Source organism: Salvelinus alpinus, chromosome 25, assembly GCF_045679555.1.
Source record: "Salvelinus alpinus chromosome 25, SLU_Salpinus.1, whole genome shotgun sequence".
NCBI classification, from domain to species: domain Eukaryota; kingdom Metazoa; phylum Chordata; class Actinopteri; order Salmoniformes; family Salmonidae; genus Salvelinus; species Salvelinus alpinus.
Window position 1 is genome coordinate 9,503,816 of NC_092110.1, and position 23,125 is coordinate 9,526,940.

The following is a 23,125-nucleotide window of genomic DNA, read 5'->3' on the forward strand; positions in this document are numbered from 1 at the left end:
ATAAATGAACACATCGGATGATTAAAAAACATTTGTCTTAGCGATCGAGGAGCCAGGTAGGCCTTTATTTACGATGCCTAGTTCATCAACACCCACACTGATGCTTTGACAGAGAATCTATCTGATGCACTAATATGTACTTTCATCATTCTAAGGTAACTTATGGTTTTTACCCCTGCAAGCAGAAAATCAAGGACTATATTACGACTTTTACCCTGTTAGGAGCTTTATGAGTGTTGAATTAGGATACCAAGACAGGTAGATCATTCACAGAAATCACACAGTACAAGCTTTGTTTAAACAACCACTAATCTCAATTCATATAGGTAGCTATATTGATTTATATATAGGAAAACCAACTACTTTCAACACCGCATGCAACCTCAGACGCACTTACAGTAGTAAAGACAATAGCGAGATATTTTTTTGTAGGTTGTTTGCAATTCCTTCTGACTTAATTCTGGAAATTGCTACTGTGTTCATTTCATCAATAAAATAATATATTTCAATACGATTTATCCTGCTCTATTGACCTTCAATTTGTTGGGATTACCACAGCAGGTTTGTGAAGTGGGATCCCTTAAGGGACTTTCCTCATAATAATAAAGAAAAAGAGTCGCTCTGAACTCAATGCCACAGCACAGTCCACTACTGTGTCCCAAATGGAACCCTATTCCCTATTTAGTGCACTGCTTTTGACCAGGGCCCATATAGGGAATAGGGGGCCATTTGGGATGGAGACCACATCTCACAGTCACAGGAAACTAGCATAAATCCCACTTCCCATCTCCTTATTGAAAGTAACCGACATGAAAATCAAACGCTAAATCCAGAAATCTTTGTCACGGGCATGTTTCAAATAATAAATATTGGACAGCAAATATCATATTTCCTGGTGAGTACACAAGACGCAACACATTTCCTTATTTCCATTGGCATTTCCATTCGAAGCTACATAAGCTCTGTCTGCTTTGTAGACTGACTGTTTCTATAGATAAAAGAAAGAGAAGGGGGCATCACAACAAAGACTGATGTTTATTTAATTGAATATATCCTCGTATTGACAGAGACAGATGAACAAAACACTTGGATTTGCATTCCTAATCAGAGGGAGACGTGAGAGAGAATAAACCGACGCCGGTTGATGCTGCTAGACAGGGCTGGAATGGACTGGGACGGGATCCACTGTCACCAGCCACCAGCTACAGTATTCACCGTCACAACATGCCATGTTAAACCCTTCACAACATTTGTGAACATACACGTCTGTGAAATGTACACTCCACATATAGCCTGTACAATACGACTGCATGGTATTGCCTTGCTGCCCACACCACCAAAGAACAATATGGACTCTGGGCTACAAGACATCTAAAAGAGAGCAATTTCACCAGCAGACTATAAATGAGGCAGGACGGGCGCTATGGTAGATACAAATCTGTGACAGCTGCCCCTGTGTAAGAGTATCACATCTGAGCACACATGACCCCAACACAGCCAACCTGCCACCCTATCCAACCAGCCTCTATACACTACTCCAACACGACCAACCTGGCTGCATATCAGCCCCTGGGCCTCTCTGAAGACTTCCTCTCTGGCTGACTGTGGCCAGGAGCGACAGTGAGAGAGGGCGAGTGTGTGTGTGTGTGTCTGCGCACTTTATAAACAGCTCCAGCAGGTCTATCAGCCAGGAGGAGAGCCTGGCCTAACTCAACCACCCTCCTACACCCCCACCCTTCCTCCAGCAGGTCTATCAGCCAGGAGGAGAGCCTGGCCTAACTCAACCACCCTCCTACACCCCCACCCTTCCTCCAGCAGGTCTATCAGCCAGGAGGAGAGCCTGGCCTAACTCAACCACCCTCCTACACCCCCACCCTTCCTCCAGCAGGACCAGAGAAGACGCTAGCTCCTCTCCTCTCCTCTCCTCTCTCCTCTCCTCTCCTCTCCTCTCCTCTCCTCTCCTCTCCTCTACTCTACCCTCCTCTCCCATCCTCTCCTGGCTAACATTAATTCACAAGAACAGGTGGAGGTCATTGTTTCCTTCCTCTCCTATTTCCCAGGACAATAGCTGGGGCTGGGGATAATTCAAACACACACACACACACACACACACACGCACACCAAAACACACACACACATAGACACACACGCAGAGCAGAAGCTGATCTCTGTAGTCAAATAATATTCTCAATTATACATATCACTTCAGAAGTTTGATTTCAACCTACATGACATTAAAATCTATATTTATGAGAGATATTCACGTGGAGTATGAGATGTATTTCACATCGGAGCAGTGAGCTCTTATGTCGTCAGTCAACTCTTCCATGACCTTTTTTCATGCCCTATTGTAAACAGAACATCCACGTCCTCTAGTCTTAGTTAAAAAAGTCATTAGAAAAGTCTACTAATAATAGTCTCTGATTGCTCATTATGTACTCTGAAAAATCCAATTAAACTAGGAGAGCACGCCCGTTTTTAAAATGGCTAATTCTTGCTTTAGTATAATAATTTTGTAATATAATAATGGCACCGTACTTAGTCTTTCTTTGTTAAAGTGGTTTTATTTAATTAATTGAAGCACATTTGCAAATCCATAATAAAAGTGTGAATTTGAATTTCCACGATCAGTGCATGTCTATGGAGTTAATAGTGTTTTCTGACAGATATTTTTCTACACATACCACGGTGGAGAACCCTGCCCTCGACTCAGACCCTCATACCAGGTGTGTGTGTTTCTGTGTGTGTGTGTGTGTGTGTGTGAGAGGGGGTTGCTCTGACTTGTCAAGGGTAGATTCTGGGGCTTTTGGCAAAGAGCTTTATTTGCATTTCAAATGTCACATGCAGCAGACACCTGTTAAAGGCTAGAGGAGGATCCACACAAATCAAAGGTCTAACCTACTGGGATAGGAGTTCACCAAGTCCACGCACACACACACATACTCGCACACACATACTCGCACACACACACACATGCTCGCACACACACACTGCCCAGCGCATATACACACACTGCCTAACACATACAGTATACACAAACACTGTCCAACACATACACCCCAGCCCATCCGGCACGACTGCCCACAGCTCCACAGCCGCTCTATCTTTTGAGAAACTAATGATAATTGTCCTTTACATGATGTAAAATGTAGATGACAATAACTTTGGTAACTTCCTAATTATGATAAATGTGTACAATTACACAGAATTATTCACATTCATTGTACTAATAGCATAATTAGCAACAATAATCAAGGACTTTTGATCCTTACATAAGTCAATGCCTTGGACAATTAAGACTGTTGTGACACATAATGAACTATTTATGTCAATTAGTTTTCTTTTTACCCCTAAATGAACAGAATATTGTTGAACTCATTTGAATGATGTAAGACTGAACTGGACTACCTTGACTGGACACTACTTCCTGTGATAAGAAAAGAAAATGCTGTTTTTAATGCGAGAGCTCCGCTGCCCACATATGGCAAATGAAGTTAAAACTTGAAACTTAATTATGTCTCCTCCTTAGACAGTGGCGTAAACGTTCCAAAACATTCATATGGAGAGACATGCTATATAGGATTGTTGTGGGGGAACATTACTGGGAGTTCAAATTAATTCCAATCAATAAATTACTCCCTAGTGTGACCTGAGGAAGACTGATGGATATAAATATATTGAAAAAGAAGAATTTGTGCCTCTCTGGAATCTCAGTGTAAACAAACAAAGCTTTGCTTTGATTGGACCGAAATACTTCATGTGCATTTGTATGTAGCAACACTACAACTATTGAAAACGATTTTATACTGGCATTCTAAAATGCAAAACTGTTGTATATTTATTAACCCGTATTGTCGTCTTGATTGGGTGAAATATTCAACGACCTCTATTCCCTTCCTGCAATCTTTAGTCAGAGAATGACCCCCCCCAAAATGATTCTTCATATAATAAAAATAGAAGAAAAACCGAGAGGTCACTTGTTCGAAACCCAGAGCCGACTAGGTTAAAAAAAAATCTGTCGATGTGCCCTTGAGGAAGGCACTTAACCCTCAAATGTAAATAATCACATCGCTAGTGCATCCTGCTCCACTCTCATACTTACCAAAGAAACCTTGTTGACAAACACCCAGGATTACTATCTCCAAGAAAAAGACTGTCTGCTCAGACACGTACACACACCCCACTCACAGCTTTATTACCAAGCTGACATGCCCTTGAGAGGAGAAGGGGGAGGAATCCCAGTCTGCTGCATGTATGCAAAATAGACTGTTGATAACACTATTATATCCTGCAGGTATGGATGGGGAAGAAGATGTGACATCCCTGTTGGTGGAGCTGAGAGAGGAAGTACAACAGGAGCTCTGTGGTGGAGTTGTGTGTGTGTGTGTGTGTGTGTGTGTGTGTGTGTGTGTGTGTGTGTGTGTGTGTGTGTGTGTGTGTGTGTGTGTGTGTGTGTGTGTGTGTGTGTGTGGTGGAGGGGGGGGGGGTCGCTTTGTGTGTGTGTTTACGGGTAAAGTGGGAGGTGACAAGAGGATGGAAAAACCTGGCATTCCCTTAAACACTGCCCGCTTTCTCTTTCACTTGGCTGCCAGAGAGAGAGAGGAGAGAGAGTGGGAGAGAGAGAAAGAAAGAGAGAGAGAGAGAGAGAGAGAGAGAGAGAGAGAGAGAGAGAGAGAGAGAGAGAGAGAGAGAGAGAGAGAGAAAAAAGGAGAAAAGAACAGGAAGTGCTGGAGGTGGGAAAGTGTTGGGTGCCCTTTTTCTGTTCCTACAGCCCATTCATAGTCCCTGTGTACACAAATAAATCTCAATGTCAGGAGCCCTAACGCTCATTAGATACCCTCTTTATTTTTCTCTCTCTCTCTCCTCGCCAAAGAAATGAACATTGGAAAGCACTCCTACACAGTCTCTCCCTCTCCTCTCTTCTTCCGCTGCTCTGCCAGTGTGAAATATCTCCTGCCGGGAAAAAAAGGCACGAAAAGGACAAAACCACAAATGTGGAACTTCAATTAATTTAAAGCCCCAATCAGCAAAGAATAAATCCTTCGCAGATCTAATTACTGAGTCTCTCCGAAGACCCGGGCCGACCAGCCAATCTTCCTCCTGTTTGAACAGCTTGATGAACTAAGGGACTGATGGATATCAAGTCATTTTGTTTAATTTATAAATGGATTTCCCCCTAATACTTAAATTATCATCAGTACAACACAATGAAAATGGGAACATTTGGAAGGCAAAGCCTATAACAGGCCTGAAAAGAATCCCAATGAGGAATGTCACCTCTTTTCATTCCTTCTATACAATTCCTTCTCTAATTAAATTGGGGAAGGAGGCAGGGTGGGTAAGCTCGTGTTACAGTACGGCTGGGCTTCACAGTCTCTCTCTCCACTGTCCCTGTGAGGATCTGGGGCATTGCTGGAGACACTCATCAGACGTATCATGTCACACACCCACCCTTCATAACAGAAAACCCCCACAGACTGGTCTGAGTGTGAGTCAACAGCCAAATGAATCTACTGTTGTTCTTACTTGACACTACAATGATAAAATGCAGCAACTCAGTACTGACATGGTCTAAACTGTCTGTACTCTATTGTAAAAACAATAACACAATCAGGTATGCCAGCCAAACACCCAAACTCATAATAGCTTTTCAAATAACCGAAGTAAAGCAATTACAAAACAGCATAAAAATGCCAAAAGCTCTCCCTTTTGAAACCATGTTGAAGATGGCACATTTCGTTCTAATGTTAACACCAATCAGTTTTTTCATTAAAAGCCACCTCATCCCCTCTCCACTGTCTCCCTCATCTCCCACCCCATCCCCCTGTCTCCTATACATTCCCAACTCTTCCCCTCTCTCACTCCCCCCACCATCTCCCACTCCATCCCCCTGTCTCCCATACATCCCCAACTCTCCCCCTCTCCCACTCCCCCCACCATCTCCCATCCATCTGCCTCCCTCTCCTCCTCCTTTGCCCGCGGCGGGTGCCCTGTAAAGCCCACCTGGCTCGGGGGTCTCTGCGTGTGAGGAGGAGGAGGCAGAGCTGGCGCCGTCCTCTGTGGCAGTGCCCTGAGAGAGGAGGCCTCGGCCTGGAGGCAGCTTCATGCCCAGCTGCTCTGCCATCTCAACGTGGTCGCCAGGGTGGACGTAGTCAAACACACTGCTGCCTGTCAGCTCCACCTGCAGGGAGGAAGACATGAACAGGGACTATTAGTATTTATGCAGCAACATCCCACACACACACATACCTATACAAACACACACACACACACACACATACCTACACACAGATACTAACAGTCCAGAGTATATTGTCTTGTTTTTAAAACAGCCTTTACTCTCCTAATAGGCTGAACCTATGTGTGTGTGTGTATGTGTGTGTGTGTGTGTGTGTGTGTCTCCAGAGGTATACAGGATCCTGTAACAACACCATTCCCATTCCTAATTCTAACCCCCCTCCCAAAATTCAAACTTAACACCCATAGAAAATTACAAGCTGCTTTAGTTATAAAATGAAATAAATGAAATCCCCTAACCTTTAAACACTCTCATTTACTAGGATGAAAACAGGATTTGCCATCGTTAATTGGGGATGACAAGGAAAACCAGCAGGCTGTTAATATGTCTCTGCCTCTAATACGAACCTCCTTCTTGAATATCCAATTGCATGGCGTTGGTATTTCCTTCAGTGTGTTTGTGTGTGTGTGTGTTGGTATTTCCTAAAGTGCGCTGGTGGTGTTTGGCCATGCAGCGCTCACTGATCAGGTTGGGTCTACTGGGACCAGAGGATTACATGGGAATAATCCCTTTAATGTCAAATCCCTTTAAGCAATTTAGTCCTTCATAAATTATCATCCCAAGCAGAAACAATGATTAAGAAGTGAAATGATACACCAAAACCGTGAAGTGAACTTCCTGTTGTAGCTGTATGTGTTTACTATTTACAAGGTATTTGGCGTGTCTTCCGGTCTAGCCAAGAACATGACTTAAAATCAATTAAACATATTAAAACCATAAAATATAGTTGGCTGATGAAAGTGGTTGAACATAGCCTATAGTTTCACTAGAATCAAATGGCATGATGAACCATAGAATTAGAATGAGTGGAACAGATATAGAACCTCTAACCATGGGCATTCAAATTCTACTCATTCTTATTTCTATATCTACTCATTCTTATTTCTATATCTACTCATTCTTATGGGATGAACATCCTCTGTCTGTGAATAGGCTGCTTTTACATCAAGCGTGAGGCAAGTTTAGCAAATGCATGAAGGTAGATACGAAAAACAAAGATAAACAAACCTATTACCCAACAATGTTATCATTATTATTTCTTTGTTTTAGTGATGTCCTTGTCCAAGAGGACACGCTAAACGAATGAAACCAAATGAGGTGTCTGTTGTCAAACTTGATAGTGTCCCAACTTTGAAGTGAAAATCATGACGTTCATAATTTCATAGAGGTCAACTGGACGGTATGCCAGGAAAACAATGCCCATGTACACTTTTTTCATCGCGTCTTTACATTTTTCATCACAAAGGTAAAACCACCCATGCCATTGTTTACTCAAATGGTATCACTAAGCCATGACTATTTAATAGTAATAGCTTAATAGCTTCTGAATCATTTCTGTCATGAAAACAACAAACCCTTGAGTCTCTCCAACATGTTTAGGTCCAAATGCGTATCTAAGAACTTCTAGGCAGGACAGTACACAGCAAACAGACATAGTTCTGTTAGAGATATCATGACACAATGTATACGGTGCATTTGGAAAGTATTCAGACCCCTTGACTTTTTCACTTTTGTTACGTTACAGCATTATTCTAAAATTGATTAAATTGTTTTTTCCCTTTGGGTTCCCTTTACCTTTGGCAGCGATTACAGCCTTGAGTCTTCTTGGGTTGGGTATGACACTACAAGCTCGGCACACCTGTATTTGGGGAGTTTCTCCTATTCTTGTCTGTTGATCCTCTCAAGCTCTGTCAGGTTAGTTGGGGAGCGTCGCTGCACAGCTATTTTCAGGTCTCTCCAGAGATGTTCGATCGGGTTCAAGTCTGGGCTCTGGCTGGGCCACTCAAGGACATTCAGAGACTTGTCCTGAAGCCACTCCTGCGTTGTCTTGGCTGTGTGCTTAGGGTCATTGTCCTGCTGGAAGACGAACCTTCACCCCAGTCTGAGGTCCTCTGGAGCAGGTTTTCATCAAGGATTTCTCTGTACTTTTCTCCGTTCATCTGTCCCTCGATCCTGACTTGTCTCCTAGACCCTGCCGCGGAAAAACATCCCCACAGCATGATGCTGCCACCACCATGCTTCACCGTAGGGATGGTGTCTGGTTTCCTCTAGACGTGACGCTTGGCATTCAGGCCAAAGAGTTCAATCTTGGTTTCATCAGACCAGAGAATCCTGTTTCTCAGAGTCCTTTGGGTGCGTCTTGGCAAACTCCAAACGGGCTGTCGTGCGCCTTTTACTGAGGAGTGGCTTCCGTCTGGCCACTCTACCATAAAGGGCTGATTGGTGGAGGGATGAAGAGATGGTTGTCCTTCTGGAAGGAGCTCTGTCAGAGTGACCATCGGGTTCTTGGTCACCTCCGTGACCAAGGCCCTTCTCCCCGATTGCTCAGTTTGGCCGGGCGGCCAGCTCTAGGAAGAGTCTTGGTGGTTCCAAACTTCTTCCATTTAAGAATGAGGGAAGCAGACATGTTGACCTTCAATGCTGCAGACATGTTTTGGTACCCTTCCTCAGATCTGTGCCTTGACACAATCCTGTCTCGGAGCTCTACTGACAATTCCTTCGACCTCATGGTTTGGTTTTTGCTCTGGCATGCACTGTCAACTGTGTGTGTCTTTCCAAATCATGTCCAATCAATTGAATTTACCACAGGTGGACTCGAATCAAGTTGTAGAAACATCTCAAGGATGATCAATGGAAACAGGATGCACCTGAGCTCAATTTTGAGTCAATTATGAATACTTATATAAATAAGGTATTTCTGTTTTGTATTTTTTATAAATTTGCAAAAACCTGTTTTCGCTTTGCCATTATGGGGTATTGTGTGTAGTTTGATGAGGAACGTAACAAAATGTGGAAAAAGTCAAGGGGTCTGAATACTTTCTGAATGCACTGTATATCTTTAGATAAAGATAGACATGATTCTGTTAGAGATATCATGACACAATGTATATATCTTTAGATAAAGACAGACAGAGTTCTGTTAGAGATATCATGACACAATGTATATATCTTTAGATAAAGACAGACAGAGTTCTGTTAGAGATATCATGACACAATGTATATATCTTTAGATAAAGACAGAGAGAGTTCTGTTAGAGATATCATGACACAATGTATATATCTTTAGATAAAGACAGACAGAGTTCTGTTAGAGATATCATGACACAATGTATATATCTTTAGATAAAGACAGACAGAGTTCTGTTAGAGATATCATGACACAATGTATATATCTTTAGATAAAGACAGACAGAGTTATGTTAGAGATATCATGACACAATGTATATATCTTTAGATAAAGACAGAGAGAGTTCTGTTAGAGATATCATGACACAATGCATATATCTTTAGATAAAGACAGAGAGAGTTCTGTTAGAGATATCATGACACAATGCATATATCTTTAGATAAAGTAGAAGGAGGCAACAGAAAGAAGAAGACGGTACATTACAAATAAGTCTTCTCAGTCTCCCTCTACGTCCCAAACGGCACCCTATTCCCTTTATAGTGCACTACTATTGACCAGGGTCCATAGGGCTCTGGTTAAAAGTAGTGCACTATATAGGGAAAAGTATGCCATTTGGGACACAACCTCTGGCTTCTATCTATCTACTAGAACAAGGGGGAATGAGATTCTCTCAGAGGGCTGGAGAGGTGGATGCTGAGGTGGCTGGGGATAGAGATGGAGTGGGCTAGAGGGTTGAGGGGGCCAGGCCGGGCGGCTGGGCTGGGGTTAGGAACTCCTACAGATTACGAATGGCTGGATCTCCCCTCAGACAAAGGAGTGACATAATCACATCCCCCTTTGAAAAGAGAGACCATTTTACATCAGTCTTTAACCTAAAGAGCAACACTCTACCATGGATTACTGGACTAAGGATGAGAGATCCCATTTATAATTGGATTAAGATACAATAATAAGAGATGACAGTAGCCCGTGCCGTGCGGCCGGCGTGAATGTGCCAGCCCAGTGCTGACTGGCTGGTGAATGCATTACACAAAGTGCTTTAAAATCTATTTCAGAATGGAGATGAATCAGGCCAAAAGCTATCTCTCTTTCACAGGCTTTGGCGGCAGACAAACCTTTTGTTGCCCATTATAATTCATGAACACGACCAATGACTATTTTAACTGTATTAGAATGAGCCTCCTTTTCCACACAAGTGGCTCAACAATGCACTCATCTGCCTTAATCTTTGCTGATGCCCAGATGAGAACAATGCATAGCCGGGGGAGAAATAATATGGGCTCAAATATTCATTGTGTGGCGTCGCGGGCAGTAAAGTGGCCAGTGTTGTCTATTACAAGAGAGGCAGCAGATTATACTCTGTGATTGCAGAAAGGACACTTGGATTACAGCGGCTGCGTTTGCATTGTAAATGAGGCTGGTGTGGTAGCTATCGTCAGGTCCGGTGCCCTTAGCAACATGCTTATTCTGTAGAAGGTCACGCAGTAATATCTCCCCCCATGAACCTCCCTCTACGCCTATTACACCTGACAGACTCTGAAGGAAGGAAGGAAAGAAGGAAGGAAAGAAGGAAGATATTCATATAAAACTTCTGATTCAACCAAACATAAAAAAGGAAAAAGAGTGTATGCTTTTCAAAAGTAAAAAGGACACCACTTAATGAGTTTCCTAATAGAGTTTCATATTAATGATGAAAATATCTGATTCAACCACCACCAAACATAAAAAGGAGTTAATGGCATACTTCTTTGTTTTAAAAGGAAGCCCCTTAATTAGGTAGGGCTTCAGAAATGTCATCTTCCTTTATTAAGTGTTCTGCTCCATCAAAGCAATAATCACCACTGTCAAATATCATCACATGATGGACAGCCTGCCTCCTCTCTCTCTCTCTCTCAACCTTCCTCTCTCTCTCTCTCTCTCTCTCTCTCTCTCTCTCTCTCTCTCTCTCTCTCTCTCTCTCTCTCTCTCTCTCTCTCTCTCTCTCTCTCTCTCTCTCTCTCTCTCTCTCTCTCTCTCTCTCTCTCTCTCTCACCCCTCTCACCCCTATCTCCCCAACCACCCCTTGCCTTTGTACCCTGAGGGGTTTGTCATCGCTCCCCGTGTGTCATCGCTCCCCGTTCAAAAGCACTGGGACCCCTCTGCCAGGAGACAACCCCTTCATTATGACACAATTACTCCCTGGCATCAAACAAGTGCAGTGTCTGTGTGTTTGTTTGTGTGTGTGTGGCTCACCTCCGCTCTGCAGTGCTTAACCTGTTTGTAATAATCACGCCTGCCACCTGGCCTTAGCAGGGACACACATGCATGATCAAGAGCCAGACTTGAAATGATGAAATGTCTGTGTGTATGTTTTAGAAACCCCCAGAGACAGGTAGACTGTGTGCCGTCACAAAGAGTCGAGGAGGGGCAGAGAGATAACTTGTGACTGCACAAGGAACCTTTTTCGATTACAGCCGCTTTAAAGGCCACTTTATTAATATAAAAAAAAAACTAAAACGCATTTAAGTCAACACTCAGATGAGGAAAAATTATCATATGTAAAATTACAAATAAAACTGTAAACTGTATGTAAAATCATGAATAAATAAATAACAAGTCTTCAAACATGCATATTAAATTATGAAATATGAACGAGCTGTAGAGGACAATCCCACGAGGAAAGAAACATTACAGATGACTCAAAATTCCCTCCACACATGTCTAAAATATCGGTGTGACTTTGTGAAGTACTAATCCAATAAATTGATGTTGGCTCTAGGGTTCAGAATTAATTACCGCATTTAACATTAGCTAAATGGAATATTACACGTTTGATAGAGTATAATTACTCTTGTATTAATGATTCATATTACATTGCCCTCGTTGATAACACTTGGCATAAAGCTCAGCAGTTTAAAAAGAAGAAGGAAAGTAGAAAAAAATACAGTTTTCTTAAAACGGCAAACTGCTGTTCTTGTTGGGTTTGAGTAGCTAGTGCCGGAGCGAACTAAACTAAACAAAAATAGAAATGCAACATGAAAAGTGCTGCTCCCATGTTTCATGAGCTGAAATAAAAAATCCCAGAAATGTTCCATATGCATAAAAAAACGTATTTCTCTCAAATTTTGTGCACAAATTTGTTTACATCCCTGTTAGTGAGCATTTCTCCTTTGCCAAAAAATCCATCCACCTGACAGGTGTGGCATAGCAAGAAGCATGACCATTATGTAACAGTATAACTTTAGTACCGTCCCCTCGCCCCGACACGGGCGCGAACCAGGGACCCTCTGCACACATCAACAACTGACACCCACGAAGCGTCGTTACCCATCGCTCCACAAAAGCCGCGGCCCTTGCAGAGCAAGGGGAAACCCTACTTCAGGTCTCAGAGCAAGTGACGTAACCGATTGAAATGCTATTAGCGCGTACCCGCTAACTAGCTAGCCATTTCACATCCGTTACACTCACCCCCCTTTCAACCTCCTCCTTTTCCGCAGCAACCAGTGATCCGGGTCAACAGCATCAATGTAACAGTATAACTTTAGACCGTCCCCTCGCCCCGACACGGGCGCGAACCAGGGACCCTCTGCACACATCAACAACTGACACCCACGAAGCGTCGTTACCCATCGCTCCACAAAAGCCGCGGCCCTTGCAGAGCAAGGGGAAACCCTACTTCAGGTCTCAGAGCAAGTGACGTAACCGATTGAAATGCTATTAGCGCGTACCCGCTAACTAGCTAGCCATTTCACATCCGTTACAATTACACAGGTGCACCTTGTGCTGGGGACAATAAAATATTTTTTGGGTCACTGTTCATACACACAATACCTCATAATGTCAAAGTGGAATTATGTTTTTCGAAATGTTTACAAATTCATTTAAAATTAAAAGCTGAAATGTCTTGAGTCAATAACTATTCCACCCCTTTTTTATGGCATGATAATATCAGAAGTAAAAATGTGGTTCATTTGGTTAAGTCACAATACGTTGCATGGACTCACTCTGTGTGCAATAATAGTGTTTAACATGATTTTTGAATGACTAGCTCATCTCTGTACCCCATACATACAATTATCTGTAAGGTCCCTCAGTCGAGCAGTGAATTTCAACCACAGATTCAACTACAAAGACCAGGGCGGCTTTCCAATAACTCGCAAAGAAGGGCACCTATTAGTAGATACAAATTAATAAATAAAAGCAGACACTGAATATTACTTTGAGCAAGGCAAAGTTATTAATTACACTTTTTATGGTGTATCAATAAACCTAGTCACAACAAAAATACAGGCGTGCTTCATAACTCAGTTGCCAGAGAGGAAAGAAACTAGGCCAATAGTGACTATAAAACAGTTACAGAGTTTAATGGCTGTTTATGGAAAAAACTTAGGATGGATCAACAACATTGTAGTTACTCCACAATACTAAATTAATTGACAGAGTGAAAAGAAGGAACGCTATACAGATAAAAAATATTCCAAAACATGCATCCAAGGCACTAAAGTAATAGTGCAAAAAATGTGCCAAAACAATTAACTTTATGTTTGTTCAGGGCAAATCCAATACAACACATTATGGTGTACCACTCTCCATATTTTCCAGCATAGTGGTGGCTGCATCATGTTATGGGTTTGCTAGTAATCATTAAGGACTAGGGAGTTTTTCAGGATAAAAAAAGAAATGGAATGGAACTATGCACAGGCTAAATCCTAGAGGAAAACCTGGTTCAGTCTGCTTTCCACCAGACACTGGGAGATGAATTCACCTTTCAGCAGGACAATAACCTAAAACACAAGGCCAAATCTACATGAGTTTCTTAACAAGACGACAGTGAATGTTCCTGAGTGGCCGAGTTACAGTTTTGACTAATTGAACATCTATGGCAAGACCTGAAAATGGTTGTCTAGCAGCGATCAACAACCAACTTGACAGAGCTTGAATAATTTTGAAAAGAATAATGGGCAAATGTTGCACAATCCAACATTGGCTCAGAAAGACACAGCTATAATCACTGTCAAAGGTGATTCTAACATGTATTGACTCAGGGGGTTGAATACTTATCTAATAAAGATATATTACAGTTTTTTCTTTTTGTTGTTGTTTTTTTTAATTTTTTTTTACAAATGTTCAAAATTTTCTTCCACTTTAACATTAGAGTATTTTGTGTAGATTGGTGACAAAAAAAAGACAATTAAATCAGTTTTAATCCTACTTTGTAACACAACAAAATGTGTAAAAAGTAAAGGGGTGTGAATACTTTCTGAAGGCACTGTATCCTGACTTATTCTAGGAACAGCTGTCTAAAAAAGAGGGAGGGCCCACCAGCCTTGATAATAAACCCTCAAAACCCTCTAATGACAGAATAATAAGAGACATGTGCTCTTAAGTGTTACAGTTGAAAATAAACCTGGCATCATGTTGGATAAAGCCCAAAAGCAGCACCCATCTTCGGTGTGCGTGTGTGTGTTTTCTATGCCAGAGTGGTATCACACCACATGCTCACGTAGAATATCTAATAACAGGGCCCTAGTGAATATCTCTGGGTATCTCCTGGTTCAAAAAACAAATGGAATGGGAACACAGATATGACTACAGCATCGTCGGCATCAAAAGCTGAGAGTATTCTAAAACAAAAACAGACAGCCAGTGGCTTAAAGGAAGCCAGTAATTAAGGGCAATTGGAGCTGTCTTTTCTGTGTGCTGGACGGGACCCAGGGGAAGCACCCGGCTACCTGCCTGACCTTGGCAAATGGTAGTCCTTGGCTGAGCCTGTGACCCGCAGAACCCCTCTCACATCCAATCTCCCTCACACAGTACGCAGGGCGACCTGCCGCATGCAAATCACCACTCCCCCGTGAGCCTGTATAAACTACAGCCTAATTAAATATTTTTTAACGATGTGAGTAATTTTTGCCAAGGGGTGGATTCGGGGGGAAATTTAATATGAGATCACAAAAGATGTTCCCGGCGTTGATTCTATAAATTAATGACTATCTAGTACTTATGATAAAAGCACCAGCGCCAGGAATGAAAATGAAGTTGGCAAAGCAAAAGAAGGCCTTATACTTAATTTGTCTAATAACCCAAATGCTTTCAGGAACCAAAAAAAAAAAAAAAACTAAAAAGGTTTTTGGAAAGTTTCCATGCCAACATAGTCCATCGTAAGAAAATGATAGATGACGTGGACATTGCCAAGCTCAGGGCAGCGAAGTAATATTTGGCAGCTCAACGACAAGGTCTTCTAATTTCACAAATCAAACAGACATACAGAACAGAACTGTAAACGCTCAGATGATGCTCTCTCTCCCTCTCTTCCTCTCTCTTTTTCCATGACTCTCTTTACTATAACATTGGGGTCCCACAAGGGTCAATATTAGGCCCCCTTCTGTTTGCCATCTATATAAATGCTCTCCCACAAGTTAACATGCAGATGTATGCAGACGATACAGTACTGTATGTACACTCAAAAAACAGACAAGATGTTAACAAGTTAACTGAAACTATAGTCCATATCTCTAAATGGTTGGCGGATTCTTGCCTGCGTTTAAATATTGACGAGACTGTTTGTATGTACTTATAAGAAAATCACTGACCCTTCCCAATTAGGTGTTTTTGTCAATGAGGAGAAACTGAAAGTCTAACTTTAAGTATCTCTGCATAATTTTGGACTTGACCTTCATAAAACAGGTGAAGAAGGTGGTTAACACTGTTTAGGTTTATAAGACCTTACCTTCCTATATATACATATACACTGAGTGGACAAAACATTAAGAACACCATCCTAGTATTGAGTTGAACACCAACCGCCAGTAATATTGATGTTGATTAATGTGCACTTCCCTTGTATTTTTAAAATATTTCTTATAATAATAATTTTTTTAAGTTCCATATCTTGCTAAATGTCTGTGGGTTAAACTATCTTCAATCTCCCCCTGTTTGCTTTTTGCCAATGCAATATATGCCACAGTTGCACCATTAACTGCAGAGGCCTTTCTCCAGTCCACATATTGTTATAGTGGCCAGATTACAGTAACCTTCAACAGGCCAGTGACAGCCAAGCTCCAGTTTGAGTGGAGAAGCAGTCAGTCTCTCTCTGTCTCCTTCTCTTTCTCTGTTCCTCTCTCTCTCTCTCTCTCTCTCTCTCTCTCTCTCTCTCTCTCTCTCTCTCTCTCTCTCTCTCTCTCTCTCTCTCTCTCTCTCTCTCTCTCCCTCTCTCTCTATTTCTCTATTTCTTTCCTCCTGTACTCTCCCCCCTTTCTCTCTCTCTCTCTCTCCCTCTCTCCCTCTCTCTGTCTTTCTCTCTCCCTCTATTTCTTTCCTCCTGCCCCCCCCCTTCTCTCTCCCTCTCTCTCTGTCTCTCTCTTCCTCCCTCTATTTCTTTCCTCCGCCCCCCCCTCTCCCTCTCTCTTTCTCTCTCTCTCTCTCTCTCTCTCTCTCTCTCTCTCTCTCTTCAGCCTCTAATACCGCATTGTGCCACTTCTCCAGGAGGCCTTAATCTCCCTCTCCCAACTAAAGCCTACTTCAAGAAATGGAATGCTTGGAGAGGAGAGGACTGGATACTATACTACTGAATCAGACCTGATATATTATCACTGATAACAAATTACAGTGCTAGACAGATCTTCAGACTTAAACATTACACATACAATGTACCATGCCCACTAAAGCAAATAATCAATCACTCACTCAATCAAGTAATTAACTCTAGACATTTTGACAAATATTCGATTCATGCTGTTGTATCACTATTGGAACATTAGAAATCGCAGACAGATTTTAAAAGGATAAAGTTCACAGTATTTTCTTGCATTAACAACAAATTGCAAATGCAATACACTTTCTTGATGGTTGATCAACAACAATTTAAACTGAAATGTGCTGTTTTCATCTGTTGACCGGAGAATTCTAAGCAAAGTCACTGTGCAGGCTAACACTGTAACACTCACTGAGTAAAACTGGCATTCATTTTAGTCCTCTAGAATAGGGAAGTGGAGAAGAATAAGGGGGAAAATGCATATAATATTATGTATAGAACATCATACAGTACTAATGGCCTTTACATTTCTTTTTCCTTTAAAATCAAGTGATAGAAACACTAACACTTGAGATGACAAGACATATTACTGCGTACAGGTGTGTGCCTGTGTATGTCTATTCTACCACAGGTCTATAAAAATAATACATGCCTGAACAAAACGACTCCATTTTTTATCTAGAGAGCAGCTCTGACAACAGAGAGAGAGAGAGAGAGGGAAAATAACTTTAACAATTAACTTCGAAGGACAAAAAGGGTAAAATTTCCCCCTGTGCTTTTTTTCTCCCTGGCCTGATTTGTATCGGGCTCTCAAAGCCCTCTTAGATCATCCTAATCCAGTGTGGCAAAGTAGCTGAATATAAGATTCAGATTGTCTTAGAAATTCTGCGCTACCAATCAGCTTTCTGACACCGCTTTTCTCTTCAACCTTCAGAACTTGTGACAGCAAAGACCAGAAGACAACTCACAAAGGAGCGCACAAATGGCAAACTCGGCAAGCTAGCTGCCTAATCCACAGAACAAAGATAGCACTTGACACCACAGAGCAGCTTCAAATCCAAATATTTTATCAATCACTACATTCCTTTCTCTCTCTCTCTCTATATATATTTAGTTATTTTTTTGACGAGATACAATTCAGGAACATTCAATGTGGACAGACCTCATCTTTGCCCCAAGTGGCACCCTGTTTCCTTTATAGAGCACTACTTTTGACCAGGGCCCATAGGGAAGAGGGTGCCATTTGGGACGCACATTTTATTAATGCTATAAGAAAATAAACACACCCTCATGACAGTATAACGACACTCCTATAAATCTAAGTGGATCCTGTTGAATGACGTTCTCGTTAATACTAGTCATAGACATTCTATCATGAACGTCTGTCTGTCTTTCTGCCCAATTAGATATCAACGTCATTGCAAATGTCTGTGGAAGTACAGCACCATTCAATATTGAGACAGAGGAATCAAACGGAGTGTTTAAAATGAGAGGATATTCCTACAGGACCCTTCCACAGGGAGAAAAAGCCACTGGCCAGCTAATGGGTCTTGTGGTCAGTGGAGCTACAGTGTGGGGGTGTAGGAGTCCTACATACCGTACATATGACATGCCACATTTCCCATTATAGGTCTGGTAGATAACCTCTGCCAGAGCCTCCGTCCCCCTCCCTGTCCCCCTCATAAGGTCCAGTTACAGATCACTGGCTATTTTGGGATTTATTTTTTATTCGATTTTTTTATTTGACCAAATAAGAACAAATTCTTATTTTCAATGACGGCCTAGGAACAGTGGGTTAACTGCCTTGTTCAGGGGCAGAACGACAGATTTTTTTCCTTGTCAGCTCGGGGATTCGATTTTGCAACCTTTCGGTTACAAGTCCAACGCTCTAACCACTAGGCTACCTGCCGCCCCAAGGAAGGATCTGTGGTGTGGAGAGCTGCAGCAGAGGTATGCATCTCTCTCTCTTTCTCTCCCCCCACACTGGTCACATCCCAATGCTTTCCCATGAAGAGGAAGTGTCATTGGGGGGCTAGCTAGCAATCTTACATTTGACTTATATCCTCCCCTCCCTTAGGAACATTACCATTGTGATTGTCCACTATCCATATCCCTCCTAGTCTCTCTCGCTCTCTCTCTCTTTATCTCTCTCTCTCTCTTTCTATCGCCAAATTAAATCACCTCAGAAACAAAACAGACCAAAAAGTATTGAAACACTAAAGGCTATTAGTCCTCTGTAAAAGAGATCAAATGTTCTCCCCGAGTCAATGCTCTCTCTTTCTCTCTCCCTTCACCTATCTTCTCTGTTCCACCACATTGCTCTGTGTCTCCTTATTGGAATCACTTATCTATGGGCCCTCTGTGAATCTGAATAACTCTAGCTGGGCCTCAGACAGACTTGTGCCTTAAAACAAATCAATAAACTCTCATTTTCTTGTAACAGTTTCATATTAATCGGGTGACTGGGGCAGAATGAGGAATGTGTCGCTGGGCCGGGACCAGAGCCGAGAGAGGAGAGAAGGAGGATTAGAAAATGAAGATGGGATGCACCAGGGGGCCCCCATCAGCCCTTAATGAAACTGCAGACCCCCCTCCCTCCCGTCTTCCCTCCATTCCTCCTCTCCTCCCACCACCCCCTCATCCCTCCTCCACCCACTCCCTCCTTTCCTCCCTCCCTAGCCTTGATGAGTTCTCGTGCTGATCAAATAAAAGCAGAAATAGACTTTTGTAGTTGTGGTCAATTTTCCCTCCGTGGCCCTGATAAATCCAGACATTGCACAATCACACGCCATAAATCTATGTCTGTTCCCCCGCTGGGCCGATTTGATGAATTATTGAACAGGGGGGCAAAGAACATACATCTATCCGCCCCCCCACCCAAATACACAATTATTCTCCCCTCTATTTCTTATAATTCAACTGAGTTTGAAGTTGTGTGTTGATTAGGGCCTAAGAAGTCTACATGAAGAGACACGGGGGGGAAGGGGGGATTGATATGTTGTTACCCGTCACATGCAGCTATTTTAGTATATGTATCAAGAACTACCTCAAATGTATATGGCTTTTTTTCAAACTCCTCTATTTCAACCCCTCCCATGATATAATATTCCCAATTTAAGGTGGAGGCTATCTAGCATGGTTTAGCATGACTGTGTAGACATACGGGGTGAGGTAGGTGAGGTGTCACCACTTGTGACCGCCCGGCCTCTTGATCAGATAGACTAGAGTAGACAGAGGTTGACCACAGATTACCGCCTGTGTTGTACCCATTTCTACAGCAATTTCAATCTGAGTGGCTTTAATACAAAAGGAACTGGCCAATTCTTACGGCACATTTTGCAAAGCCAGGAATCTATCTACACTCAGGTTTCATTATCCTGTGATAACGTCATAGACAACCTGATATAATTTAGGCAATATAAAAACAGCAGGAAGGAATAAGTGCCAGTGGTCTGTCTGGACATTGGATCGTTGACGCTTTAATCCTCTCTGAGCCAATCACCAAACACAATAGTGTGATATCACTTCCTGTATATCACTTCCTGTTCTATCATATATAATCCCAGCATAAAACAGACACGATCATCCAACTGTAGCCACTTATTTCCATTCATTTTCATAGCAGTGTTTATTTCATTGCATCAAAGGAGGCTGGTGGGGAGGAGCTATAGTCATTGTGATGGCTGGAATGGAATATATGGAAAACGGCGTTGAACGTTGTTTCCAGTGTATTTACGTAACCATTTATTCCATTCCAGCCCATCCTCCTATAGCGCCTCCCACCAGCCTCCTCTGCATTGCAGTGAGTATTTACATAACCAGCGACTCCATAAAATCTTGTGTAGAAACTAGTAGAGCGGCCATTCACTCACTATTAGGGATTCATATTTTCCAGAAAATCGACCAAGTTTCAATACCAGGAATTAAACTGATATTTAGTTATGACAAAGTAACTAAATATCTTTGGTCGCCAATGACATTGTTGTGAATTGCAAAACAGGCTGTACATAAATTCTGAGCGTTACCATGTTTCTGAATGAATTCAGCGCATTTCAGCAGTAGGCTATCTCAACACAGAGCGGACCCAGAGTATAGCGTTGTCGAATCATACACTTTCATACACTTTGTAACGGCAGTCAAACAAAAGTCGAATGACCAAAGTTGCTAAGATTGCTAGATAACCTCCTTCAACGAACGACATAATATTTCCTATATTTGGCAAAATTGAGTTGATGATTATATACAGATAGGAGATCAGCTCATGAATAACGCGGAGATGAAGAGAGGAAATAGTTAAATATCAAGGTATCATACAGGGGACCAACTCTGTTTGAAAAATATCCATATCTACTCTCATACCGCTTGTTGATCACACATTCTCTATCAAAGCTCTCATACGGGCAGCAAGTACGAGACAGCGCAGAGAAGCAGGGGACATGTTATAGCTGTATTTTGAAATGCATAGGCGAGAGATGTGCTTTGATAACGCAACCTATTGATTACAGAATAAAGTTAGTCATTTTCACGCCAGACAGGAGTCAGGATTTGGGGTTTCAGTGGGATTGGAACTAGATATGAAAATAATCAAGGCTCCCGGACAGGAGAAGATAGAATTTTCCCTAATGCTTCTCTGAATTGTTAACAGACTTTATGTCTGTGACAGAGATGCCTATCTAATGATTTGTGCATAGGCCTATCAAATTTGTGACTGTCTGAAGAGGCACACTGACAGCTCAAAGAGGCACACGTTATTTAATAGGCTATAGAGAGTTTCCTGGAGGGTTTAGTAACTGCATTTGGTTTGCGTGTGCAGTCCAGCAGTGTCAATAATACGTGTGCTTTTTCATTTATGGCGACTTTGTGTGAAATACACTGAACAAAAATATAAACACAACATGTAAGGTGTTGGTCCCATGTTTCATGAGCTGAAAAAACACATCCCAGAAATGTTCCATACACACAAAAGTTATTTTTCAAAAATGTTGAGCACCAATTTGTTTACACCCCTGTTAGGGAGCATTTCTCCTTTGCCAAGATAATCCATGTGTGGCCTATCAAGAAGTGGAATAAATAGTCTGATCATTACACAGGTGCACTTTGTGCTGGGGACAATACAAGTTTTGTCAAACAACACAATGCCACAGATGTCTCAAGTTTTGAGGGAGCGTGCAATTGGCATGCTGACTGCAGGAATGTCCATCAGAGAGGTTACTAGAGAATTTAATGTCAATTTCTCTACCAATGTCGTTTTAGAGAATTTGGCAGTACTTCCAACTGGCCTCACAACCCCAGACCACGTGTAACCAAGCCAGCCCAGGACCTCCAAATCTGGCTTGTTCACCTGCGGGATCATCTGAGACCAGTCAGCCAGTTAGTTGATGAAACTGTGGGTTTGCACAACCAAAAACATTTCTGCACAAACTGTCAGAAACCGTCTCAGCTCATCTGCGTGCTTGTCGTCCACACCAGGGTCTTGACCTGCAGTCAGGTCAATACCGGATGAATCCCGGTTTCAACTGTGAATGGCGTTGTGCGGGCAAGCGGTTTGCTAATGTCAACTTTGTGAACAGAGTGCCCCATAGTGGCGCTGGGGTTATGATGTGGGCAGCTATAAGCTACAGACAACGAACACATTTGCATTTTATCGATGGCAATTTGAATGCACAGAGATACCGTGACGAGATCCTGAGGCCCATTGTTGTACCATTCAAAGATCAGCATACAATTCCTGGAAGCTGAACATGTCCAAATTCTTCCATGACCAGCATACTCACCAGATATGTCACCCATTGAGCATGTTTGGGATGCTCTGGATCGACGTATATGACAGCGTGTTCCAGTTCCCACCAATATCCAGCAACTTTGCACAGCTATTGAAAAGGAGTGGGACAACATTCCACAGGCCACAATCAACAGCCCGATCAACTCTATGTGAAGGAGATGTGTCTCACTGCATGAGAGCAAATGGTGGTCACACTAGATACTAACTGGTTTTCTGATCCATGCCCCTACTTTTTTTAAGGTATCTCTGACCAACAGATATACAGCATATCTGTATTCCCAGTCGTGAAATCCATAGAGTGGGGGTGCAACTCAATATTAGCAAGGTGTTCTTATTGTTAGGTATATCCAGTGTATTTACCATTGATTATACAAATACACAAACAATACAATAATGCATTTATTTAAATTGATTGATTTCCTTATATGAACTGTAACTGTTGCATGTTGCGTGTACATTTTGGTTCAGTGTAAATACGCTAGGCTAAACGCTTCCATGCCACCACCTGTTTGGATCATTTTGTTTTTTGCTAATCTGATGCTGTGAATGTTGTGTATTTCCCAGGTCTTGTCTTGTTGGGGGGAGGGGGGTGAAGAGTGTTCCCATGTTAATGCCTACTCACTA

At 42.2% G+C, this 23,125-nt stretch overlaps 1 protein-coding gene across 7 annotated transcripts in view; it reads right to left on the minus strand.

The window, feature by feature from the left end:
- LOC139553331 (neuronal PAS domain-containing protein 3-like) overlaps positions 1 to 23,125 on the minus strand; it is a 356,739-nt gene that overhangs the window by 41,062 nt on the left and 292,552 nt on the right. For all 7 annotated transcript variants that reach the window (XM_071365543.1, XM_071365547.1, XM_071365545.1 and 4 more), the window contains one exon: positions 6,004 to 6,181. In XM_071365543.1, coding sequence (XP_071221644.1) covers positions 6,004 to 6,181 — 178 coding nt within the window. The remainder of the gene's footprint in view (positions 1 to 6,003; positions 6,182 to 23,125) is intronic.